The sequence below is a fragment of the Phyllostomus discolor genome, chromosome 14, assembly GCF_004126475.2.
Source record: "Phyllostomus discolor isolate MPI-MPIP mPhyDis1 chromosome 14, mPhyDis1.pri.v3, whole genome shotgun sequence".
In the NCBI taxonomy this organism is placed as follows: domain Eukaryota; kingdom Metazoa; phylum Chordata; class Mammalia; order Chiroptera; family Phyllostomidae; genus Phyllostomus; species Phyllostomus discolor.
Window position 1 is genome coordinate 11,395,386 of NC_040916.2, and position 20,627 is coordinate 11,416,012.

A 20,627-nucleotide genomic window follows, 5' to 3' on the forward strand; every position below is an offset into this window, starting at 1 on the left:
TCCCTAACCCAGGGATCTTTTCTTGAAGCTGAGGAGGAAAAAGAAAAACACTGCTGGGGAAATGAAGGCACAGCCCCAACTTCTGTCTCCTGTAATGGCCTCTCTGTCAAGAGGGTGGAAGAGTGGGCCTGCGGAAGAACCTCGTCCCACTGGTGGTGGGGCCTACATGTCCCCAACAAAAGGCAGATATGTTACATGTCCCAGGATGGTAACAAGATGATCAAACAACCTGCACAATTTCTTGAAAGCATGTCAAGACCCCTCAAAAAGAAACTAAAGTGGTTGGATACTTGTGAACGGCCCAGTGATTTCTAGGATGAACTAATGGGACTCACTCAACAAACATGCAGCCAGGCCCCTGGAAGGAAATGAACGTGGTTTGCAGACTCAAAGATACTTGGGATCTACTGGGAAACTTGCCATAAACACGAAATGGAATTTTTACTAAGAGGACTAAAGAAGATGCACTGTATTTTAAAATCACTGTCTATTTTACTGGAATTTAGAATAAAAAATATTTACAGTTTTTTTATACAATAAAGAGCATTTAGATTTCATTTGTCAGGAAAATATTCTTTCATTATTAAAAAAGAGAACTGCTGTAAACTTGTTTCTTCTGATATCTGTTCCAAGCATTTAACACAACCTCTTCAGAAACTCCACAGCACAAAAATAAACAACATGCAAACTCTTAAGAACACTTTCAGTCTCTGGAAAAGAATAAAAACTGGGAAGAAAAATACATCATCACAGAAGAGTCAGAGCTCCAGTCTGAACTTGGCCAGTAAAGGCAGATGATCTGAAGAGTTGTTTTCGTTTGGGAGTCCGTTAACTGTCCACAAGTCTTGTTCTGTAAGAAGTGACAGTCTAGCCAGAAGTTTCAAGCCACCAACCAAAGCAACTTCAGCTCCTGCGTTGAAGAAATATACATATTTAGTGAAACTGTATCAACAGGTCATTGTAAATTAATCATACAAGTCTTTTTCCCCCCAAAACAATGATGATACAGAACTTGAGACCCCTCTGGAAGTCTAAAAATAAAACTTTTCAGAATACGATTAAATTTTTACTAATATAAATTGTTTAAAAGTTTTCAGAATATGCTTAAATGTTCATTGAGTGCAACCCAATTATAATGCTCAAATATACAGCAGTTTCAGATGTTTAGGTTTTTTCTCTATTTCAGATACTTTTTCTATTTCAAGTTCTGAAAATAATCCAGAAGAGAACATCAAGGTAATAAATAATGTTTGGTAATTCTTGTAATGTTAAGAATAATTTCAGACTAACAACTTCATAAGAAATTCATCCATCAACCACTCTATAGTTGTATAAATCCAGACAGACACTGCTACAGCTAGGCAGGAAGTTTATAAGGTGACTGGGCAATAAATTTCTAATTTGGAGAGTCACTTTAGTTTACAAGAAGCAAAAGAGGACATGCTCTTAAAATTTGAAATGCTATTCCACAGCATAGTTCCGCCACCTAGTGAAGAGTTGAGGCATGACAACGACCAGAACCTTGTTCCATTCAAAGTAGAGGGCCTATTTTGCAGAGCTGACCTACTGGGGAGGAGTTAAGTCATCCATTGAGTATTACTAATATGGTTATCCTCAGTGGGAAGAAAAAACAAACAAAAAGGAAAATGGGGAAAATAAAGTGGCACCAAAAAATGGCAGAGAAAAAAGGGAAAATCACAAAAGACAACAGCTGTATTTTGGACTGTCAGTCTTCTGAATGGTACTTTTTGACTGTCACCTATATGAAACAACATTTTCTTCTCCACATTAAATTCTTTGATTAATAGAGCCTTATTTTCATTGAGTCATACAAGAAAAAGTGTTGTAGCCCCTCTGCTTTTTGAAAACAGTCACAGCCTGCTCTTTCCAGAAAAAATCCAATCCTCCAAGGTCAGCATGACTAAATTGTCTGGTGTTGGAAGCATAAATGAGCACAGCCGTGGCTGTGTCTACCTGGTTTTATGCAGCTGTGGGGTGGCTCATGGGTGGATTTCTTGCGAAGCTGTCAACCTCAAATAACTCTTAACATTATGAGAATTACTGAGCATTATTACATTGATGTTTTCTCCCAGATTATTTTTAGCACTTGAAACAGAAAAAAGGTACTACAATAATGTTGTTGGTATAAGGAAACAGTAAATATATGACGAGCAAGACCAAAGGGTAATGTGAAGGACCCAGAACTCAGAAGGTGACTGGACTGGAGGGTAGAGATGAGGATATACTTCTCAGGTAATGATTTGCTTTGAGGTCTTTCACTGCCTCCACCTTTTGCAAGTGATTAACTGACTTATTCAAATACATCACCAATCTGTCAACTATATTACCAATTTAAAAATAGTTTTAACTTCTAGCCCTGGCTGGTGTGGCAGTAGACTCAGGGGTTGTGGGTTCAACTCCTGGTCAGGGCACATGCCTAGGTTGCGGGTTCAGTCCCTGGTTGGAATGCGTATGAAAGGCAGTGGATCAACGTTTCTCCCTCTTGTGTCAATGTTTCTCTCTCTCTCTCTCAAATCAGTGAGCATGTCCTTGGGTGAGGACAAATATACATATTTATATATATAAACATATACATGTATTTAACTTCTAAATCTGGAACTTCATCTAGGTGTTTAGCTAACTTCGTCAGTTTCAGCCTTGGGGTTTTAGTGACTGTGTCCTCAAGCAGAGTTGAAGGCTACACACGCGTCCTTTACCTGGCTGCCCGGCAACATCTTCCTTCCCCACAGAATAGAATATGTAGTCCACCGTTATGGCGCTTCGGGAGTGACAGGTGGTCACTTCTGGAATCCCAGTGTCGGGGAAATAATGTGAATAAACAGACGACAAGCTGAAATGGTGCTGTAAATGTGAAGACAACCTAAATTGAAGAGAAAAGGGTTTGGCATCCATCAAGTTTTTCATGATTCCATAATTCCTCCTGTGAAGGCACTTTTCATTTCGTTTCCAGACAAAGCCAGACATTATGGGGAGAAGCTTCAGATACACAGACAGCCCTGGAACTTGGTGTGTGTTCGTGCAGTGGTCACCAAAACCCAGGAACCAGGTTTTGAAACACAGGCACGGGGGCTCAGTAATTAAAATACTCATGTGATTTGTTATTAACTATACTCGAGAGCCCCCACTTACTAATGAACACATATCCTAAAACAATTCACAGGCATGCCTCATTTTACTGGGCCTCACTATTACGCTTCACTGACATGGCATTTTTTACAAATTAAAAGTTTGTGGCCACACTGTAAGTCTTTCGGCACCATTTTCCAACAGCATTTGCTCACTTCATGTCTCTGTGTCACATTTTGGTAACGCTCCTAAATTTCAAACTTTTCCATTGCTGTGTGTGTTATGGTGATCTGTGGTGCCATAAACCACACCCACACAAACAGCAAACTTGACTGATAAATGGGTGTGATCTGACTGCTCCCTGACCGACCACTCCCCAGCTCTCCCCCTCTCCTTGGCCTCCCTGCTCCCTGAGACACAACAACACTGAGATTGGGCCTTAATAACCCTATGATGGCCTCTCAGTGTTCAAGTGAAAGGAAGAATGACATGTGTCTCAGAGGAAGGCACATTCAAAGCCAAGACAGGCCAAAAGCTAGGCCTCTGCTGCCAAACAGCCAAGTTGTGAATGCAAAAGAAAAGTTCTTGAAGGAAACTAAGTGTTACTCCAGTGAACCCATAAATGACAAGAAAACAGAGTTGCCTTACTGCTGACATGGAGAAAGTTTTAATAGAAGTACATACCGGCCACAACATTCCCTTCTGCCAAAACCTAATCCAGAGCAAGGCCCTAACTCTCTAGAATTCTATGGAGACTGGGAGGTGAGGGGGCTGCACAAGAGAAGTCTGAAGCTAACAGGTAGGTTCACAGGTTTAAGGAAAGATGCTGTCTTCATAACATAAAAACGCCAGGTGAAGCAGCAAGTGCTGATGGAGAAGCCACACCAAGTTATCGCAAAGACCAGCTAAGGCACTTAATGAAAACGGTCACCGCAAACAACAGATGTCCCATGTAGACAAAAGAGCTGTCTATTGGAAGAAGATGCCATCTAGGAATTGTATAGCTAGAGAGATGTCCATGGTGGGCTTCAGGGCGTCCAAGGACAGGCTGACTCTCTTGTTAGGGGCTAGTGCAGCTGGTGAGTTTAAGTTGAAGCCAGTGCTCATTTATCATTTTGAAAGTCTTAAGGCCCTTAGGAATTATGCTATCTCTATACCTGTGCTCTATAAATGAGATATCAAAGCCTGGATGATAACACATCTTTTTATACCATGATTTACTGAATATTTTAAGCCCACTATTGAGACTTATTGCTCAGCAAAAAAGATTCCTTTTACAATATTACTAGCTCACTGACAATGCACATGGTCACCCAAGAGCTCTGATGCAGATGCACAATGAGATGAATGTTGTTTTTGTGCCTGCTAACTCAGTATCCATTCTGCAGCCCATGGATTAAGGAGTAATTCTGAATTTCAAGTCTTAGTAAGAAATGTATTTCAGAAGGCTACAGCTGTCATAGTGATTCATTCCTCTGATGGATCAGGGCAAAGTAAATTGAAAACCTCTGGAAAGGGTTCACCATTCTGTATGCCATTAAGAGCATTCGCGGTTCATGGGAAGAGGTCAAATATCAGCATTAACAGGAATCTGGAAGAAGTTGATTTTAACCCTCATGGACGACTGAGTTGTTCAAGGCTTCTGTGGAGGAAGTAACTGCAGGCATGGTGGAAATAGAAAGAGAGCTAGAATTAGAAGTGGAGCCTGAAGATATGACTGAGTTGCTGCACTCTTATGATAAAACCTGAACAGCCCTGGCCAGGTAGCTCAGTTGGTTAGAGCATCATTCCCACATGCCAGGGTTGTGGGCTTGACCTCAGGTCAGGGCACACAAGAATCAACCAATGAACGCATAAATAAGTGGAACAACAACTGCTGTTTCTCTCTCAGTCTTCCCTTCTGCTCTCTCTAAAATCAATACATAAAATTAAAAACAAAACAAAACAAAAAAACCCTGAACAAAGGAGTTGCTTCTGCTGGATGAGCAAAGAAAGTGGTTCCTTAAGATGGAACCTACTGCTGGTGAAGATGCTGTGAAGACTGTCAAAATGACAACAGAAGTTTTAGAATATTACCCAAACTGAGTTGATGAAGCAGCAGCAGGGTTTGAGTGGATTGACTTCAGCACTGAAAGAAGTTCCACTGTGGGTAAGATGCCATCAAACAGCATCACATGCCACAGAGACATCATTAGTGAAAGGAAGAGCCAATCAATGTGGCAAACTTCATCAATGTCTTATTTCAAAAAACTGCCACAGTAACCACCATCCCGGTACATGAGCGGCCATCAGCACTGAGGCAAGACCTTCATTCATCAGTGAAAAGATTATGACTCACTGAAGGCTCAGATGATGGTTAACATTTTTTAACAAAGTATTTTTAAGTTAGGGTATGTATTTTTTAGATATAATGCTACTGGAGACTTAACAGACTACAGTATATTGTAAACATGATATTTATATGCGCTGGGAAAACAAACAAAGTTCACGTGACTTGCTTTACTGAGATATTCACTATGTTGTGGTGGTCTGGAACCGAACCTGCAGCATCTCTGAGGGTATGCCTACGCGTGCACGCATGCACGTGCGCATGTGTGTGTGTTGGTGTGTATTGTTTGTAAGAAAGAAAATCAAAATGCCGTTAGGAATGCATTTAGATCCTACCAGACTGCTGATGTCTGAGGCACTGTATTTTCCTGCAAACCGTTATCTTATTATCAACTTCTCAATTTACTCATATAAGCTGTGTAAAACACTGTATTTATATAAAGATACTTAAAAGTATCTTTTCTTATACCTTACTTTGTATAAAAAGATTTAGAATTATTCAAAACTAAGTATTAGTAAAACTAGCCTTTTATTAACTTTACTCAGGGAAGTTTTGACTATATCTGAATAGCTCAATCATAATTTTTAAATACTCCTTTTTTAAAAATTAAAAAATTTTTTCCTGCCCTGAGCAGTGTGGCTCAGTTGGTTGAGCACTGCCCGGCAAAGCAAAAGGTCATGGGTTCAATTTCCAGTCAGGGCACGCGCCTGGGTTGTGGGACCTGCCCCTGGTTGGGGTGTGTATGAGGAGCATTTGATCAATATTTCTCTCCCTTTCTTTTTCCCTTCCTCCCCCTCTCTCTAAAAATAAATAAATACAATACTTTTAAAAATTTCTTCTTATTAGAATCTCATGCATGATGTATTTTTTAAAAAGCAAGGTGTACAAAATAACATTGAGAGGAAAAAATGAGAGGTGATTGTAATTTGGTCCCTAAACTTTAATGTTAAAACAAAATCTGAACTGTAAAAGAGACACAATATAAAACAATGAAGACATTGAGAAACTCCCCAAAAGATTTAAGTCTCCATCTGTTATATTAAAATACATGTTTCTTAACCACAGTCCCAAACATTCATACTTCTTTAATAGGTAGGGATCCAGGTATCTTTGCCCTTCTACCTCAGATGACCTTTTCCTGTAGTTTGAGAGGTAAGTATAAACAGTTATCTTTCCTACTGACATATTCCTCTTTGGATCAATTCTCCTATAGATTGGTCTGAGATCTATCTAGTAAGTCAAAGAAGGCTAAGAATCTTCTTGACATTTCAAAGGTATTTTTCTGCAATCTTCCCCCGCCAATTTTATTTTAATCATTGTTCAGATACAGTTTTCTGTCCTTTACTCCCATCCCAGCCCATCCACCCAGCCCTCCCCACCTCCCTCCCGCTTCCCCGAGTTTTTGTCCATGTGTCCTTTATATTTGTTCCTGTAAACCTTTCCCATTTTCCCATGAAATTCCCTCCCCTCTCCCCTCTGGTCTCTGTCAGCCTGTTCTCTATTTTAGTGTCTTTGGCTATATTTTGCTTGTTTGTTTTATTGTTTAGATTCCTGTTAAAGGTGAGATCATATGGTATTTGTCTTTCACTGCCTGGCTTATTTTGCTTAGCATAATGCTTTCTAGCTCCATCCATGCTGTTGCAAAGGGTAGGAGCTCCTTCTTTCTTTCTGCTGCATAGAATTCCATTGTGTAAATGTACCATAGTTTTTTGATCCATTCATTTACTGATGGGCACCTAGGCTGCTTCCAGCACTTGGCTATTGTAAATTGTGCTGCTATGAACATTGGAGTGCATAAGTCAAAGAAGGCTAAGGATCTTCTTGACATTTCAAAGATATTTTTCTGCAATCTTGACCTATTTGTTGTAATAGCAACAAATTTTCAAGAGCACTGGCTGGCCCAGATCCATGGAAGCTGCTTCCTTTAAGTAACACTGCTGAGGTGCCCAGTGCATACCAGTCACTGAGCTTTCCACGCCTCGCCTCATCTAGCCCTCCCACAATAACCCACGTCACACATGAGGAACCTAAACCTTGGAGATGTTACGATTTTTGCTTGAAGTCAAACAGCTAAAAAGAACAAACTAACAGCTGGTACTTGGGTCTATTTGATATAAGAACTGACATTCTTCATCAGCACAGAATAAATATCATTTCCCCACCCGCCTTTTATTAAATTTATTGGGGTGACACTGGTTAACAAAATTAAACAGGTTTCGGGTGCACAGTTCTACAACACATCGCCTGGACACTGTATTGTGTGTTCACTACCTTAAGTTAAGTCTCCACGGATCACCATTTACTCCACCATACCCTCCTTCACCTCTCCCCACCCCTTGCTCCAGCGATCACTTTTTAAAGAATCAGTTTTGAGAAATGATATTTTTTACTTGACTACAGTCAGCTAATGTTGACTGTAGCTTTCCAGGACTCACTTTTCAGCTGTCACAAGGACTTCTGTTTTATCCAGCTGTGTTTGTGTCAGATCAGTGTCTGTAAGAACAAAGAAAAATACGTATTTTAATACTATCAATACAGTTTTGTTTTAGTTTGCCTCAGTACAGTCCTTTTACTCTAGGAACAGTATTTAGGATATACCTAGTTCACAGATGCCTAATTAAATGTTTCATCCCAGAAGCAATGTTTTGATGATCTCCAGAATTAGCAAACATAAAATGCAAACATTTCCAAAGCAACATGCAAATAACTCATGCAAAGAAAATTCTGAAAGTTCTACTTTTAAAAACCAAATTTAGTGCTCTTTAGAAAAAAGGAATAAGCAGCCCTGACTGGTGTGGCTCAGCTGGTTGGGCGTTGTCCCGCAAAGCAAAAGGTCACCGGTTTGATTCCCAGTCAGGGCACAAGCCTGGGTTGCAGGTTTGGTCATGGGTCAGGACACCAGTGAGAGGCAACTGACTGATGTTTCTCTCTCACATCGATGTTTCTCTCCCTCTCTTTCTCCCTCCCTTCCCCTCTCTCTCTAGAAATAAAATCTTTAAAAATAAATAAAAAAGGAATAGGCAAACAACTGTGTTTATATATATATATATATATTTATTCCTGAAATGTTAGCCTTTTAAAAACTTAGTTTTACATTCAAAGGGAAAGTACTGTGAAGAAGGCTGCTGAAATGTGCTGCGAACACTTACCTGTCTTTTCTACTTCTGGTACCTGCTGTGCCTCATACACACAGTTCTGGGAGATACCTAGGTTTGGGGGCCAAATTGGAATAGATAAAATTCTTTGTCCCCGTGAAGACTGTTCCTGGCCAGATACCTAAACAAAATTTCAACAGGTACCTTAAGTGAGTAGATTTTAAATGGCTTATGTAGTGAAAAGTTTGTGTTAAATGAAAGGGAATCCAAGAATAGTAAATGTTACCTTTTTATTCGTTATATTAAGTGATTATTTGTGCTTATAAAATCCTGTTCGAGCACAGTTCAGAAAGCACTTATTATTTACATGAACATGGCAATCTTTTCCTATACGTGTTTTTCTCTAATTTGGACGTCTAAATGATGGCTGTGGACTAACACTGCCCCTCCTTTTTGCTCTCTGCAATATAGTTCCTATAACATAAAATACTAAGAGAGGTGAACCCATAAAATTTTAAACTATCACTCAAAAGTCAGTGGTAAAAAACTTGTTTTGGTTAAATATAATGAAGAACAAATGATCAAAAGTAAGCAGAAGTGAACACAATAAAATTTAAAATAGGATAAATTATACTCAGCTAAGGAATTAAAATATTATGTGAGTAAAAAATTATAAAGAAATATTAAATTACTGTTTGCTAACTGTATTGCTCATATCCAGCATTCAAAGTTCTATTCTGCCACCTAGTGAGTAGTTACTTATTTATGAAGTATTCATGTCTGTCAATGTTTTTCTTTTTTTTTTCTCTTCCACTTTGGATTTTTGCTGTCTGCCAATTTCTCCAAGCAGAATGCTGCCACAAATAGATGGAAAAGTTGCAATTCAACCAAGCAGATATAGTTACTTATTAGTAGTTGTGGAAAATCACCACAGCTTGGTAAAGCTGTGGTCATCCAAAGTTTTCTAACAGCCCTGTGATGACGTCTCCTCACACTGCGCTGAACACAGGCCTAAGTCCACCCCCTAATAATGATGAAGCGAGCACTTACCTTTCCTATGGCGAGTCCTTCATAATTCAATTTTCCTTCCTTTATGAAACTATAGAGTGGAGAACCAGGAACAGAATTAAAGTCCCCACACATAACGATAGGGCAGAAGCTGCCATCTTTCTGATGGGCAACACTGGAGATCTCTGCCAGAAGCATTGCCAGCTGGGTCAGCTTTATGTCGCCTCGCCTTGGATTATAGAGCAGATGCGTGTTAGCCACACAGATTGCAGGACAGGCGCCGCTTGGAATTTTGGGCTGCAGGAGCAACACCAGTCCTACATTGTCTCTGTCCAACAGAGGGACATCAGGACGGTAGAATTCCACTGGGTTCACTGATAAGAGTGAAAACTTGGAATGTTTGAAGCAAATGGCACAGCCATCTGGTTTCTTGCCTGTCCGAATCTTGTATTCACAGTGATAACCTGTAAGAAAGGTTTAAAATAAGGGACTGTTTTATACATATACATACACACACACACACACACACACACACACGGCAAAACATAGCTAATATTTTTGAACGCTGTTTACCAAAGTGTATTTTGCAAAACATTAGTAAGACGTCCATAAGTGTCAGAATCAAAAAAGTTTGGGACCCAGTTTGGGACTGGGTCTATTAGGTCTCTTTACTGGCAGACTTCAGTCTTAAATACACTAATGTGCATTATTACGCTCTCATTTCCATTCTAGTCAGAGTTGTGACAAAGACAGTAGGGCCTTGTAACAATCTACCCACCACACACCTCTGACCTTTTTGCCTCTAACTTCTCCCTTGCTCCACTCCACACACACTAGCCTCTCGTCTGCCTTAGGGCACGGCAACCTCGAGGCCTTGCCTTTGCTATTTCCACAGTCTGGAATGTTCTAGGCATGGCTTGTTCATTCACCTCTTTTAAGCCTTTGCTCAAATGTCACCTTCTCTGGTCATTTGTTTACAACTGAAAGCTGACTTACTCCTCTCTCCTGCCTCTCTCCAGAAAACTATCATTACTGAACAAACTAGTCACATGGTTACTTGGTTTGTAGTCAACTGTACACTCCTCAAGGGCGGAGACTTATCTGTGTCGCTCACTGCTAGACCCCACTACTGAGAACATTGCATAGTGTATGGTAGGCACTCAAAAATATTTCTCGAATGAATGAATGCCAAGTGGGGAGCATTTCTCAAACAGATAACCTGTTTTTAGAAGTGTTCACTCATCAAAGAGTTTTTTAGTTTTGATCCATTAGGCAGGGGTGACCATTTGTGGTATAAGGATGACCTAGAGTCTCTGGGGTGTCCAACCTTTTGGCGTCTCTGCACCCCACCGGAAGAAGAGAAGTTGTCTTGGGCCACACATTAACTACATTGTGACACGTAACCACACACACATACACACACAAATCTTACAATGTTTTAAGTAAATTCACGATTTTGTGTTGGGCTGCATTCACAGCCATCCTGGGCTGCATGCAGCCTGCGGGTAGCAGGTTGGACACCCCTGATAGAAATAATGGTCCCTGATCTTCTGGATCTCAGAATCTTAGGGATCTAGTGATGGACAAAAAAACTCCTGGAAAGAAGCTATTAAGGGATTCTTATGCACCTTTCCCTTTAAATTAAAATTCTATATCCACACAAAAGTTTCCACTTCAAATACTTCAATCTTTCCCTGACATTTTGAAATAAGTATTAAGTTTTTCAAAATTAGGATTTTTGGCCCAAATACACCACATTTCTTTGTTAGCAAGTTATGTTTTAACAACATACCAATCTTCCAAAGTAAATATGGCTAAAATAAAAGTTACATTGTACCCAACGATTCCAAACTTGGCCTGATTTCTGTTCCATAATGATCTTCTTGAACTTCTTGCAAACAAAGTACCTTGGAAGAAAAAAAGGCCTAAATTAAAACAAAATGAAAATATGAATTTTCTGGTGCTTCCATCTCTAAAACCAACAGGCTTCTAAAACTTTAAAACCCTGATGAAAGTTGGATAAAAATCCTTTTCTCTTGTAATTTACACATCCATCAAATTAATGTTTCTGAATCTGATCAGTCCCCCAAACCCTGGCCTTTAATCACATGAAGCTTTCTTCAAAAGAAATATTTTACATTCACATGTCAGAATATTTTCCCTGAATTTACACGTTTATCAGTATAAATCCTCCTTGTCCTTTTTTAAGAGATGACTTCTTTGAATGCCCTTATCTAGATTAATCTTGCATAAATTATTTAAATTTAAAATCAAAGGACATCTGTAAAAATATAAAATAAAATATAATTCAAGGAAATATGTACTGAATGCTTAGTATGTTGCTAGTCCCTATCTCAGAAGTAACCAATACTTAAGATTTTAGATCTTTTTTAAAACATTAGATGATTATTTATACCAACAACCACTAGCAAATGACTCTTTGGAAGTTGTGATGCCTTGTTAAAAACTATTCCATCACTGTATTTAAACATCTTCCCCTTTTTAAAAAGATTTTTTACGTATTTATTTATTTTTAGAGAGGGAAGGAAGGGAGAAAGAGAGAGAGAGAGAGAAACATCAATGTGCAGTAGCTGGGGGCCATGGCCTGCAACCCAGGCATGTGCCCTGACTGGGAATCCAACCTGTGACACTTTGGTTCACAGCCCACGCTCAATCCACTGAGCTACACCAGCCAGGGCAAACAACTTCCCTTTTAAACCAAACAAACAGCAAGGAAATAATTTAGTTCACACGGGAAACATTTAACCCAACACTCTTGTGTGAAGGATTTTGATATTTTGCACTTACATCTGCATCGAAGTGTTTGATTTCTTTCAGAATATTGGGAAACCTAAAACTCCAGTGTAACACTGGTCGCCGGCAGTGTCTGTAGAGGTGGGAGTTATCTTCTAGCAGATCCTGGGAAAGGATGTTATAGGACATCACTGAGAAGTCAAACTTGCTCTCACTGTCTTCACACGTGGGGTCGACATTGTCCCCCGGGATCTCTGTTTTTTCTTTATTGTGGTTACATATGTATTCCCAATGTCGTTTTATGGTGCCTGTTAAAACATGTTGGGCAAAATATAAAAATGAGTTTCAAAAACAGATCTCATGTTTTCCTGTGTGTAAGTATTCTCTTGCCTCTTTAAAATTTTCATAGGCAACGAATACAATGTTTCACCCTAGGAAATGGCAATGTAGCATCGAATAACCAGAAGGTGTCATCAAATTGATTAAAAGGCTGTAAAATTATGCACTGACTGACTAAGAGGTACAAGGCAGGTTTAAAAGGATTCAGCCAGTCATTCTGGAGGCTGAGAGTGTGTGTTAATAAAACAGACGACACAGGGTCGCGGTTTCCCCCTTCTTTAAGTTAGGGTGTGGCACTGCCACAGACATGCTTAGCAACTTTGTAACCATAATAATATATCTGTATGTCATAGCTCGCTTTCCTACAAGGTAATTTCACGTGTTTTATTCCCTGTTAGTAAGAAAAGTTCATCCAGTGATTAACTAAATTCCAAAAACAACTCATCTCAGAATTCTGCTCTCCACGTGAATGGTGTATGAAATGACAATACACAGAAGCCGTGTTTAGTGTCTAAAACACTGAAATGGCACAGTGTGAACAAAATGAACAAAAGGAATCTTTTTAATGCATATCAAAGCAAAAGTTAAATGTAAGATAGTTACAGAATGCTGGTAAGTGATAATGGCTAGTTGACGAACCTAGCATGCAGCAACCAGGAATGTGTGATGGTTTATATTCTGCAAAGACATCATGAACCCTGAAAAAGTGATGAGAATCGGAAAGCATGAGATTTTGCAATTATAGGCAGTCCCCGATTTAGAAATGACCACCTATATATGGTTTTCTCTTCTGATCTTATCTCCCTCACCCCCCATTAAAGGGTACATTCCAACTGCCATGGAAGCCATGAAGAAAAATGTTGGATTTTTAGAGAATCTATGAACTCAAATGAAGGGGAAAACAAGAAATGGGAAGAACTTGGAGAAACAGATAGAGATGGACTTCCACGCATGATTAGATAATGTAAAAAAAAAACAAACAAACTTAGCCCTAGAATCTCTCCCTTTTCCTGCATGGAAGCTTTCATTTCACTGGATTGCAGTGACAGAAACTCCACCAGTACGGTGGCTTTCAAACTTCTAGAGCGTGCACAACCCTTCAGCAGGACTCTGCATGTCATGGCTATCAGTGTCCGGCATGTTGGGACTGCAGCTGGACTGACGGGGTAAATACACCTATACTGACCACAATTGCTTTGAATAAACATACAGAAACATGTTCAAATGCTAGAGTTCCATGGGAGACAATCTGAAAACTACTGATGGAGTAAGTCGTTTTTGGCCTTCATATACTTCACAACACAAATTCATACTACAAAAGCTTATATACCTTCCATGTCGGGAGGAACAAGGTGATCACAGCAGAGAAGACAGATGAATCAAAGAAAGTAAGCAACAGGGCTGACTGGGTTTTTAGGGTGCCTAATTAGAAAGTCATAATTGTGTCACACAAATCCTTCAAATACCACTTTAAAGTGACAGGCAAGTTAGCAATGCTGTTCTCTTGATTGAAAAGTATTAGTGAAATATCGGAAGTCACAAATATGGCTTAACGAAGAGCATTTTCCTTATTCACAATACCTAGGAAGAATGGACATATAAAGAGTCAGGTTGCAATCCAAGTTCATCAGTGTGTAAATGTTAATTTCCCATCCATTAAAGGGAAAACACCACCGCCACCACAATTTTCTGAGCACCTACTATGAAGCCAACAGCATGCTGGGCACTTGACATCCCATTTCATCGTCAACAGGCTTCCAAAGTAACATTATTTTACACCAGGAAACTGAGGAACAGAGAGGTTCAGTAACCTGTCCCAGTTCCCACAGTTCGTGGTGGAGCAGAATGACAGCAGGGTGTGGTTCCCAAGCCCATGCTTATGTCATATGGCACAGCCCCACCAGACAGCTACCAGATTTACAAAAGGCTAAACAAAAAAGAGAAGTGTGCTGACCTGATGGTGAATACTCAGATGAAAAGCAGTCTCATATCACAAAGCTCTATAGTTACAGATTCGGAGTATTCTTAGAAACCTCGTTTTAGTGCCCTTAAATAAACCTTTCATTCATTCAAACAAATGTGTTATAAACACAGGCTGTGGTTACGTACTATGCAAATAAATTTCCACTTTTAAGTGCTTAGGCTTTCTGCTTAAATGTGCAGAAGTTCTTCCTAAAAGAGCACTTAACTAATTTAGCTCTGGCTTCCAGGTGACACTTGCTGTGACTGTCGTCCTTTGACAAACTTACGTCTGCTCCCTACACATCAACATCTACACAGTCTACTTTCCATTACCTTCAGAGGCATTATCTTCACTGAAAACCATAGCTCAGTGAGCAAGACAATTCCAGATTCTCCTGCTATACCTGGGGGGCAGGGAGCAGGACTGGCAGCACAGAGGGAGTCTCGTCAATTGTTTAGAGTAAAAAGGATACAGGAAAAATAGAAATAATCAACATATTCAGAAAAATGCGTGTCTTAAAGTTAAATAAGATTTTTTAAAAAGATAAAATTTCCCACAGACTTTCAAGATTATATCTACAGACCTCAGTATGAGAAATACAGATTTAATAAACTAAAATCCTATTCTGTGAGGAAATATATTTTATTTATGATTGTTCCTATTTACGGAAATCCTTTGTTTTATTTGTTTAAAGTTGTCCCTTTAAAACATTAGCTTAAATTTCTGTGAAAGCATGAAATTTAGTGCTATAGATCTGTGGACTTCCAATAATACATTCACCAATTTTTAAGAAGTTTGCAAATCTTTGTTTCAAAAACACTGGATTTGAAAAGTATTCTTAAATTAAACTTAATGTTTTAATCTAATCCTCCATTCTTTTCTACCTTATTCTATACGTAGAGTCACTTCTATTTTTACTGCCAGAAATACACAACTAATGAAAAATAAAAATAAAATCATCATTAAAAAATAACTCCCCTTTTCCTAACAGAAAACTACTGGCTGGAAATAATCACCAAACACCTCTAAAACCTGCAGGAGGTTTTCTTGAGGATTCAATATGAAAGTTCCAATTAGCCTGTGGCTTATGTTTATTTGCGCACCAAGATAAACGTCACCTTTACCTTGGTGTTTTCTTCGTTTTGATGCAGGCTCATCTCCCTCAGAGGTCATGACGTAACTAGACAGGTGAATCAAAGACGTCTGGCCCAGGTTGTCAGGTCTCCAATTCCAGTACTGAAAGTGCGTTCTAGACTCAAACAGACAAGGTGGTCTCCAGTTTAGTGAAAACTGCCGACTGCTGAAGTAGGGGTAAGGAGCGCGAGAGTAATGTCCAGGCCACCTCATGCAACTAGAGATGTGTCTGCTCCAGCAAGACCTCTGCGGATTCTCCCACGGTGCAGTCCAGTCTCTGCCCAGACTCTTCTGGTGGTGGGGTAACATGGGGTATCTAAAAGAAATAATACCATCCTTGAGGCACCACTTTAGGTTCAGCTTTGGCACACAAAACCAAAATCTGTTTACTCCAGAGAAAACAGGTCTAGTATTTAAACTCTGATTTCTAAATCTGTGCAGGATGTGGGAAAAGCAGCCCTGATTTAACTATTAGAGTAGTAGCTCAATACTCTCCCTAAACAACTATGAATGGTATTAACACTTAACGTGGAATCTACCAAGCTCCCAAAACACCAAATTCACCCCAAAAGGTCCCCAGTTCTACTGAGAGATAAATCAGTCATCAAACTGGTATTCAGATTAGCTTTCTAGCATCTTATAAAACTCAACAGACAAATAAAATCCACAACAAACATAATATTTAAATCAAATATGGAACATGTAAGTTGCTTATAATGAAAGCAAATCTCTTTTCCAAGTTGGTTTGGAGTAAATACAAATTTCCAAAGTTTTTTATACCAAGGTTATATTTTTCAAACATTTGCATAGCTAAGAAAGCAAAAGCCCATCACAACTTCACTTTTTTTTTTTGTTTTTGAAAGCATGCTTCTCCTTGACAGAAATTGCTTACTAGGAATTCACCAACACTTCAAACCCAACAGCTCCAATTTAACCTATCACACCAAGTGTCTCCAAAGTAGTGTTATCGTTCTGTTGAATAGACATGTGCCCTCAGGCTGTCTTGGGCACCGTCTTATTATACTATTCTTTCAAAATATTAGGATCGAGGACTTCTTTCCTCCAGAATTCCTTAAAGGTACATTTCCAAGGTAGTGTCAATAATGCCCACTTCTATTACCAAAGGAATTTTGCTTAAAGTGTATTTTCTGTCACTTGACGTTTATGTCGTGTTATTTTCATTTTAACATTTACATTTTTCCTCTATTTTTGTAGTTTCTGCGTTTTCAAATTGTTGTCTAAATTCAACTTAATCGTTAATCTCCAAAGGCAGGACATGGGCAGACTATGCTGCTTTGTGACAACTCTGAAAACCATAGAGATCTGGGCACTTGCTCAATACATTTTTCCATCCTAGTAAGCAGCCCTTTTTAAGTATAATAGTGCTACAAAACATTCTCTGTATTTGCAGTTACAGGGTGAGGCAAAAGCAGGTTAGAGTTGTGAGTATACCTAACAGTTTATTCCTGTATTTGTTTTCTATATGAACAACTGTAAACCTACTTTTGCCCCACCCTGAAATATACAGATGCCTTTTCCTCTTAAAACGATGAGCTACTTCAAAGCCAGAACTTTCTTAATTATTTTAATCCCAGCCTCTTCCCAAGTGCCTAGCACAGTGCCTGGAACACAGCTGGTACTCAAGAAAACATCGTTGAGCTGGCTGGCATGAAGTCCCAGGACTAGAGGAGTTAAAGCCCAATCCCCATGACTTATGTAACAATTCAGTGCTGTGCTTCCCGTGTGTGTTACACCAGTCAACTTCACACGGTACACAATGAAATTTTTTGATTTTTAATATCTAAGTATTTGTTTTGAAGTGTATTAAGAAAAAACAATCAGTACATCAAAGCCCAGATTTCGCAGGTAACTGCTTGCTTAGGACTACCCTAGTGTAGGAGCACTTAAGTGCTTTTCAAAGTGAGTCAATTTCAAGAAAAATATCCAGCAAATAATACAGGAGCGGACGGAATTTGGTAATAATCGGAAACGCTGGAATCCAAATGACTCAAGTTTGAGACACAAACACACCAACAAACCAACCCCCGCGCGCGTGTGTGCCGCGCGCGCTTCCACCTGGGTCAGGCCACCCCGGGACCTATTGTGATGGGCGGCCTCCTCGCCCACCGTCAGCTCCGGGAAGATGCGGAGGAGCCCGGGGAGGAGGAGGCCTGGGACGGAGACGCTCCGGCTGCCTTGGCCGCTGGGTTGCGGGAAGTGGGCCGGGGTTGCGAGGCCAAGCCTGGACCGCAGGGCGCCAGCCCAGCCCGCGGCCGATGCGCTCCACGCCTGGGCGCGGGCTCTCGTCGGCCCGGCTCCCCGCCGGCTGCGTGCCGGGTTTACCTATCCCTTGGGGGGTATCTCCGGAGGCTGGTCCTGGCACCACCACTGCCCCGACCCTCTTCCTCCTCCTTCCTTCCCCAGCCCGCCCCGCCCCGGGTCACCCCGGGCGCCCGCCCCCGGCCGCCCCTCCCTCCACCCTCCCGCCACCCAGACCTACTGACCGGCCTCTCCCCACCACACAGCGGCCGTAGCCCCTCCTCACACAACGCCACGCTTCCATCTTTCCCCTTTGTGGCCGGCCAGTTCCCAGGTTCTGGGCTCAACAGCAACCTCTACGAGAGATTTGGCGGCTGAAAGCTCCAGGGGCTCCCCATCATCAGACGTCGGGCCTCACGGTCCGGCTGCAAAGCACGCTGGGAGGTTCAGTCTCGTTCGCAGCCAAGTCCCCATGTTGCGCCGGGAAAGTCCCTGAATTGCGTTCAAATAGTATACACAGAGCGTGTGACGCCTGGACAGCCATTTCGGAAGAGGGCAAAACACCCGCCGTCCGTCTTAAAGAAACAGAAAGAAATAAACTGCTGACGAGCTTTAACGCCTATGGGAGGCGGTACAGGGTAGTTACTGTATGAGAGTAAGAAAGAAAAAAATTATTTTCTCCCTTTTTTTTGATGTCCTTGGGAGACTCGGAAGGCGATGCCCAAGGTAGGGAAATACCCTTTCCTGGGTTTCCATAGAACTGAGATACCACGAATTTTTGCAATTAATTCTGCAGAAAAGAAATCACAGAGTTCTCTTTTAAATGTACCTATGTGCCGTGTGTGTCCATCTGTATCAAATTTGGTATATGCCTATAGATTCATGGAAAGCATTATTTAAGTGGAGACTTCATCCAGGAGACAGAATTGCACAAGGACAGAGTGGAGAAAGCAGAGGGGCAAAGGATGCTGGGAGACAGGACCACCACTTTTATATTATCAGCTCTTCGGGAGAGCAGTGAACTAATTTCTCGGGAAGGCTTTTTTTTTTTTTTTTTTTTACCCTCTTGCGTTAATATGGAAATCAGATGCATTTGAAGAATACCTTTTTCTTCCATACAAATATAGTCGATTCCCGTTATTTGTAATAGTTATGTTTTACTACCAACACTGAATTAGCCGATATGGAACCATTGCTCCTAGAAGAGTAAATGGGGCTAGGTACCTGTGAACCACTGGTCACAACACCTTAGTCCCCTAATCAAGACATAGCCTTATTTTATATGTGTTTTGGTTTAAAGATGCTTTAATATATATATTTCTAATCATTAACATTGAATTTATGGCGAATAGCACTGTAACTCATGCCTGAATGAAGCTTATCTAACACATGCAGTTTCTCCGTAGGGGAACGTCACAGATTTCTTGCACTAAGGAACATTAGGTAGCCCTTCAGCTCTACCGCTGGGGCAGTTCTAAACAGAAAAGTCACCAACACGAAACACAAAAGTGTGAAAAACGTGGCGCTAAATGGACGGTGGAGAGGATACTTGTTTATAGTGTGAGAGCTGAAACAAGCAGGCAGCGCGTTGCTTCCTTAGACCCCAGCAGGAAACATGCACTTTGGGCAACTAAAGTTTTCACCATTCCGCACTCGTCCATAAATGGAGATAACAATACTTAATGAAATATTGTGAAGATTATATAAAATGATAGCCGTGAAGAATCTGTAATAAGACACAGAGAGGCAAAAGTGTTTTACATCAACTTTGTATGCAAAACAAATACATAAAATTGGTTAGGTAAACTATCATACAACGATTAGATAATGTACACATAAGAGAACTTTATGCACATCCTTTGGGAAACTGTCAGAGAAAATTAAAAACAGAAGATAAAATGTTATGAAATCAAATGAAAAGTAATATAGTGTAGATTCAATACATAAAGTCAGGTTTTTTAGCTTTGAATGGGTATGCCAATGTATAAAGACCTATTTTGAACTATTGATTGATACAAATTTCTTCTGTTCTTCAAAAAACCTGTACCATTACTAAGGAAAATCTCCCAATTAATGAAATTGCATAATCATATATACACATACCCAACATTTATATGTAAACATAGGGTAAAAAATTATTTTTGCCCTTTTGCTCTTAAAGAACAGATTTGACAGCATGGACTGCAAGGAAAAACTAAAAAAAAAAAGATTAAAATTCAAATTTGAAATGTCTTTCAACTCCTACACATGTTATACTTTTCTCGCAACCTCCAAACTCAGGAAAACGTTTCTGTATCATCTGCCAACTCTCTCAAAAATATCCCAGGTTGTCATGGTGACATTGTTCCCTGCAGAGCCTTGCAGTCTGGGGCAGTGGTTTCCTAATTCCTTATGGTCGTGGAATCCTTTTTTTTTTTTTCCATACTGTGTCTCAATTTTCCAGCCTGATATTACATCTGAGCCCTCTAGAGTAGTGGCAAATTAAAGATTTAATTTGGAACAGGGCAGGTTGATGGGTAGTTAGTGGTCACAGTAGTCAGTGAATCAGTCTGGAGAGCTGATGTAATCCTCCATGGGTATAAGTCCTGTGATGGCCCTCGATGAAAACATTACAGCATCCAGTCCTTCACAGAATTTCTCATTTATTTCTTAACCTAGA

General features: G+C 40.2%; 1 protein-coding gene across 7 annotated transcripts; it reads right to left on the reverse strand.

Annotated features, from left to right (window-relative positions):
* Positions 1-445: 445 nt before the first annotated feature.
* On the reverse strand, positions 446-18,501 carry ANGEL2 (angel homolog 2). 7 transcript variants are annotated; one of them, XM_036015590.1, is made up of 11 exons: positions 18,053-18,157; positions 15,700-16,025; positions 13,943-14,193; positions 13,252-13,310; positions 12,328-12,581; positions 11,357-11,426; positions 9,562-9,983; positions 8,566-8,692; positions 7,852-7,909; positions 2,718-2,881; positions 446-910 (listed from the first exon to the last, which is right to left on the reverse strand). In XM_036015590.1, exons 4-11 carry the CDS (start codon positions 13,256-13,258, stop codon positions 759-761), a joined length of 1,254 nt encoding a protein of 417 aa, XP_035871483.1. In that variant the 5' UTR covers positions 13,259-13,310; positions 13,943-14,193; positions 15,700-16,025; positions 18,053-18,157; the 3' UTR covers positions 446-758. The 7 variants fall into 7 exon arrangements, with proteins under 7 accessions (XP_035871483.1, XP_035871482.1, XP_028386589.1 ...); XM_036015589.1 differs by lacking the exon at positions 13,252-13,310; XM_028530788.2 differs by lacking the exons at positions 13,252-13,310; positions 13,943-14,193; positions 18,053-18,157 and adding an exon at positions 18,214-18,501.
* Between the last annotated feature and the right edge of the window lie 2,126 nt (positions 18,502-20,627).

What these genes read in the sequence shown, in the direction of transcription:
- ANGEL2 (XM_028530788.2), bottom strand. Translation starts at nt 18,272, where the DNA reads ATGGAAGCGTGGCGTTGTGTGAGGAGGGGCTACGGCCGCTGTGTGGTG. An exon ending in TCAAACACTTCGATGCAGAT is followed by an intron (nt 11,427 to 12,327) that starts GTAAGTGCAAAA and finishes TTTTCTTCCAAG; the next exon opens with GTACTTTGTTTGCAAGAAGT. An exon ending in ACCAGAAGTAGAAAAGACAG is followed by an intron (nt 7,910 to 8,565) that starts GTAAGTGTTCGC and finishes TTGTTCTTACAG; the next exon opens with ACACTGATCTGACACAAACA.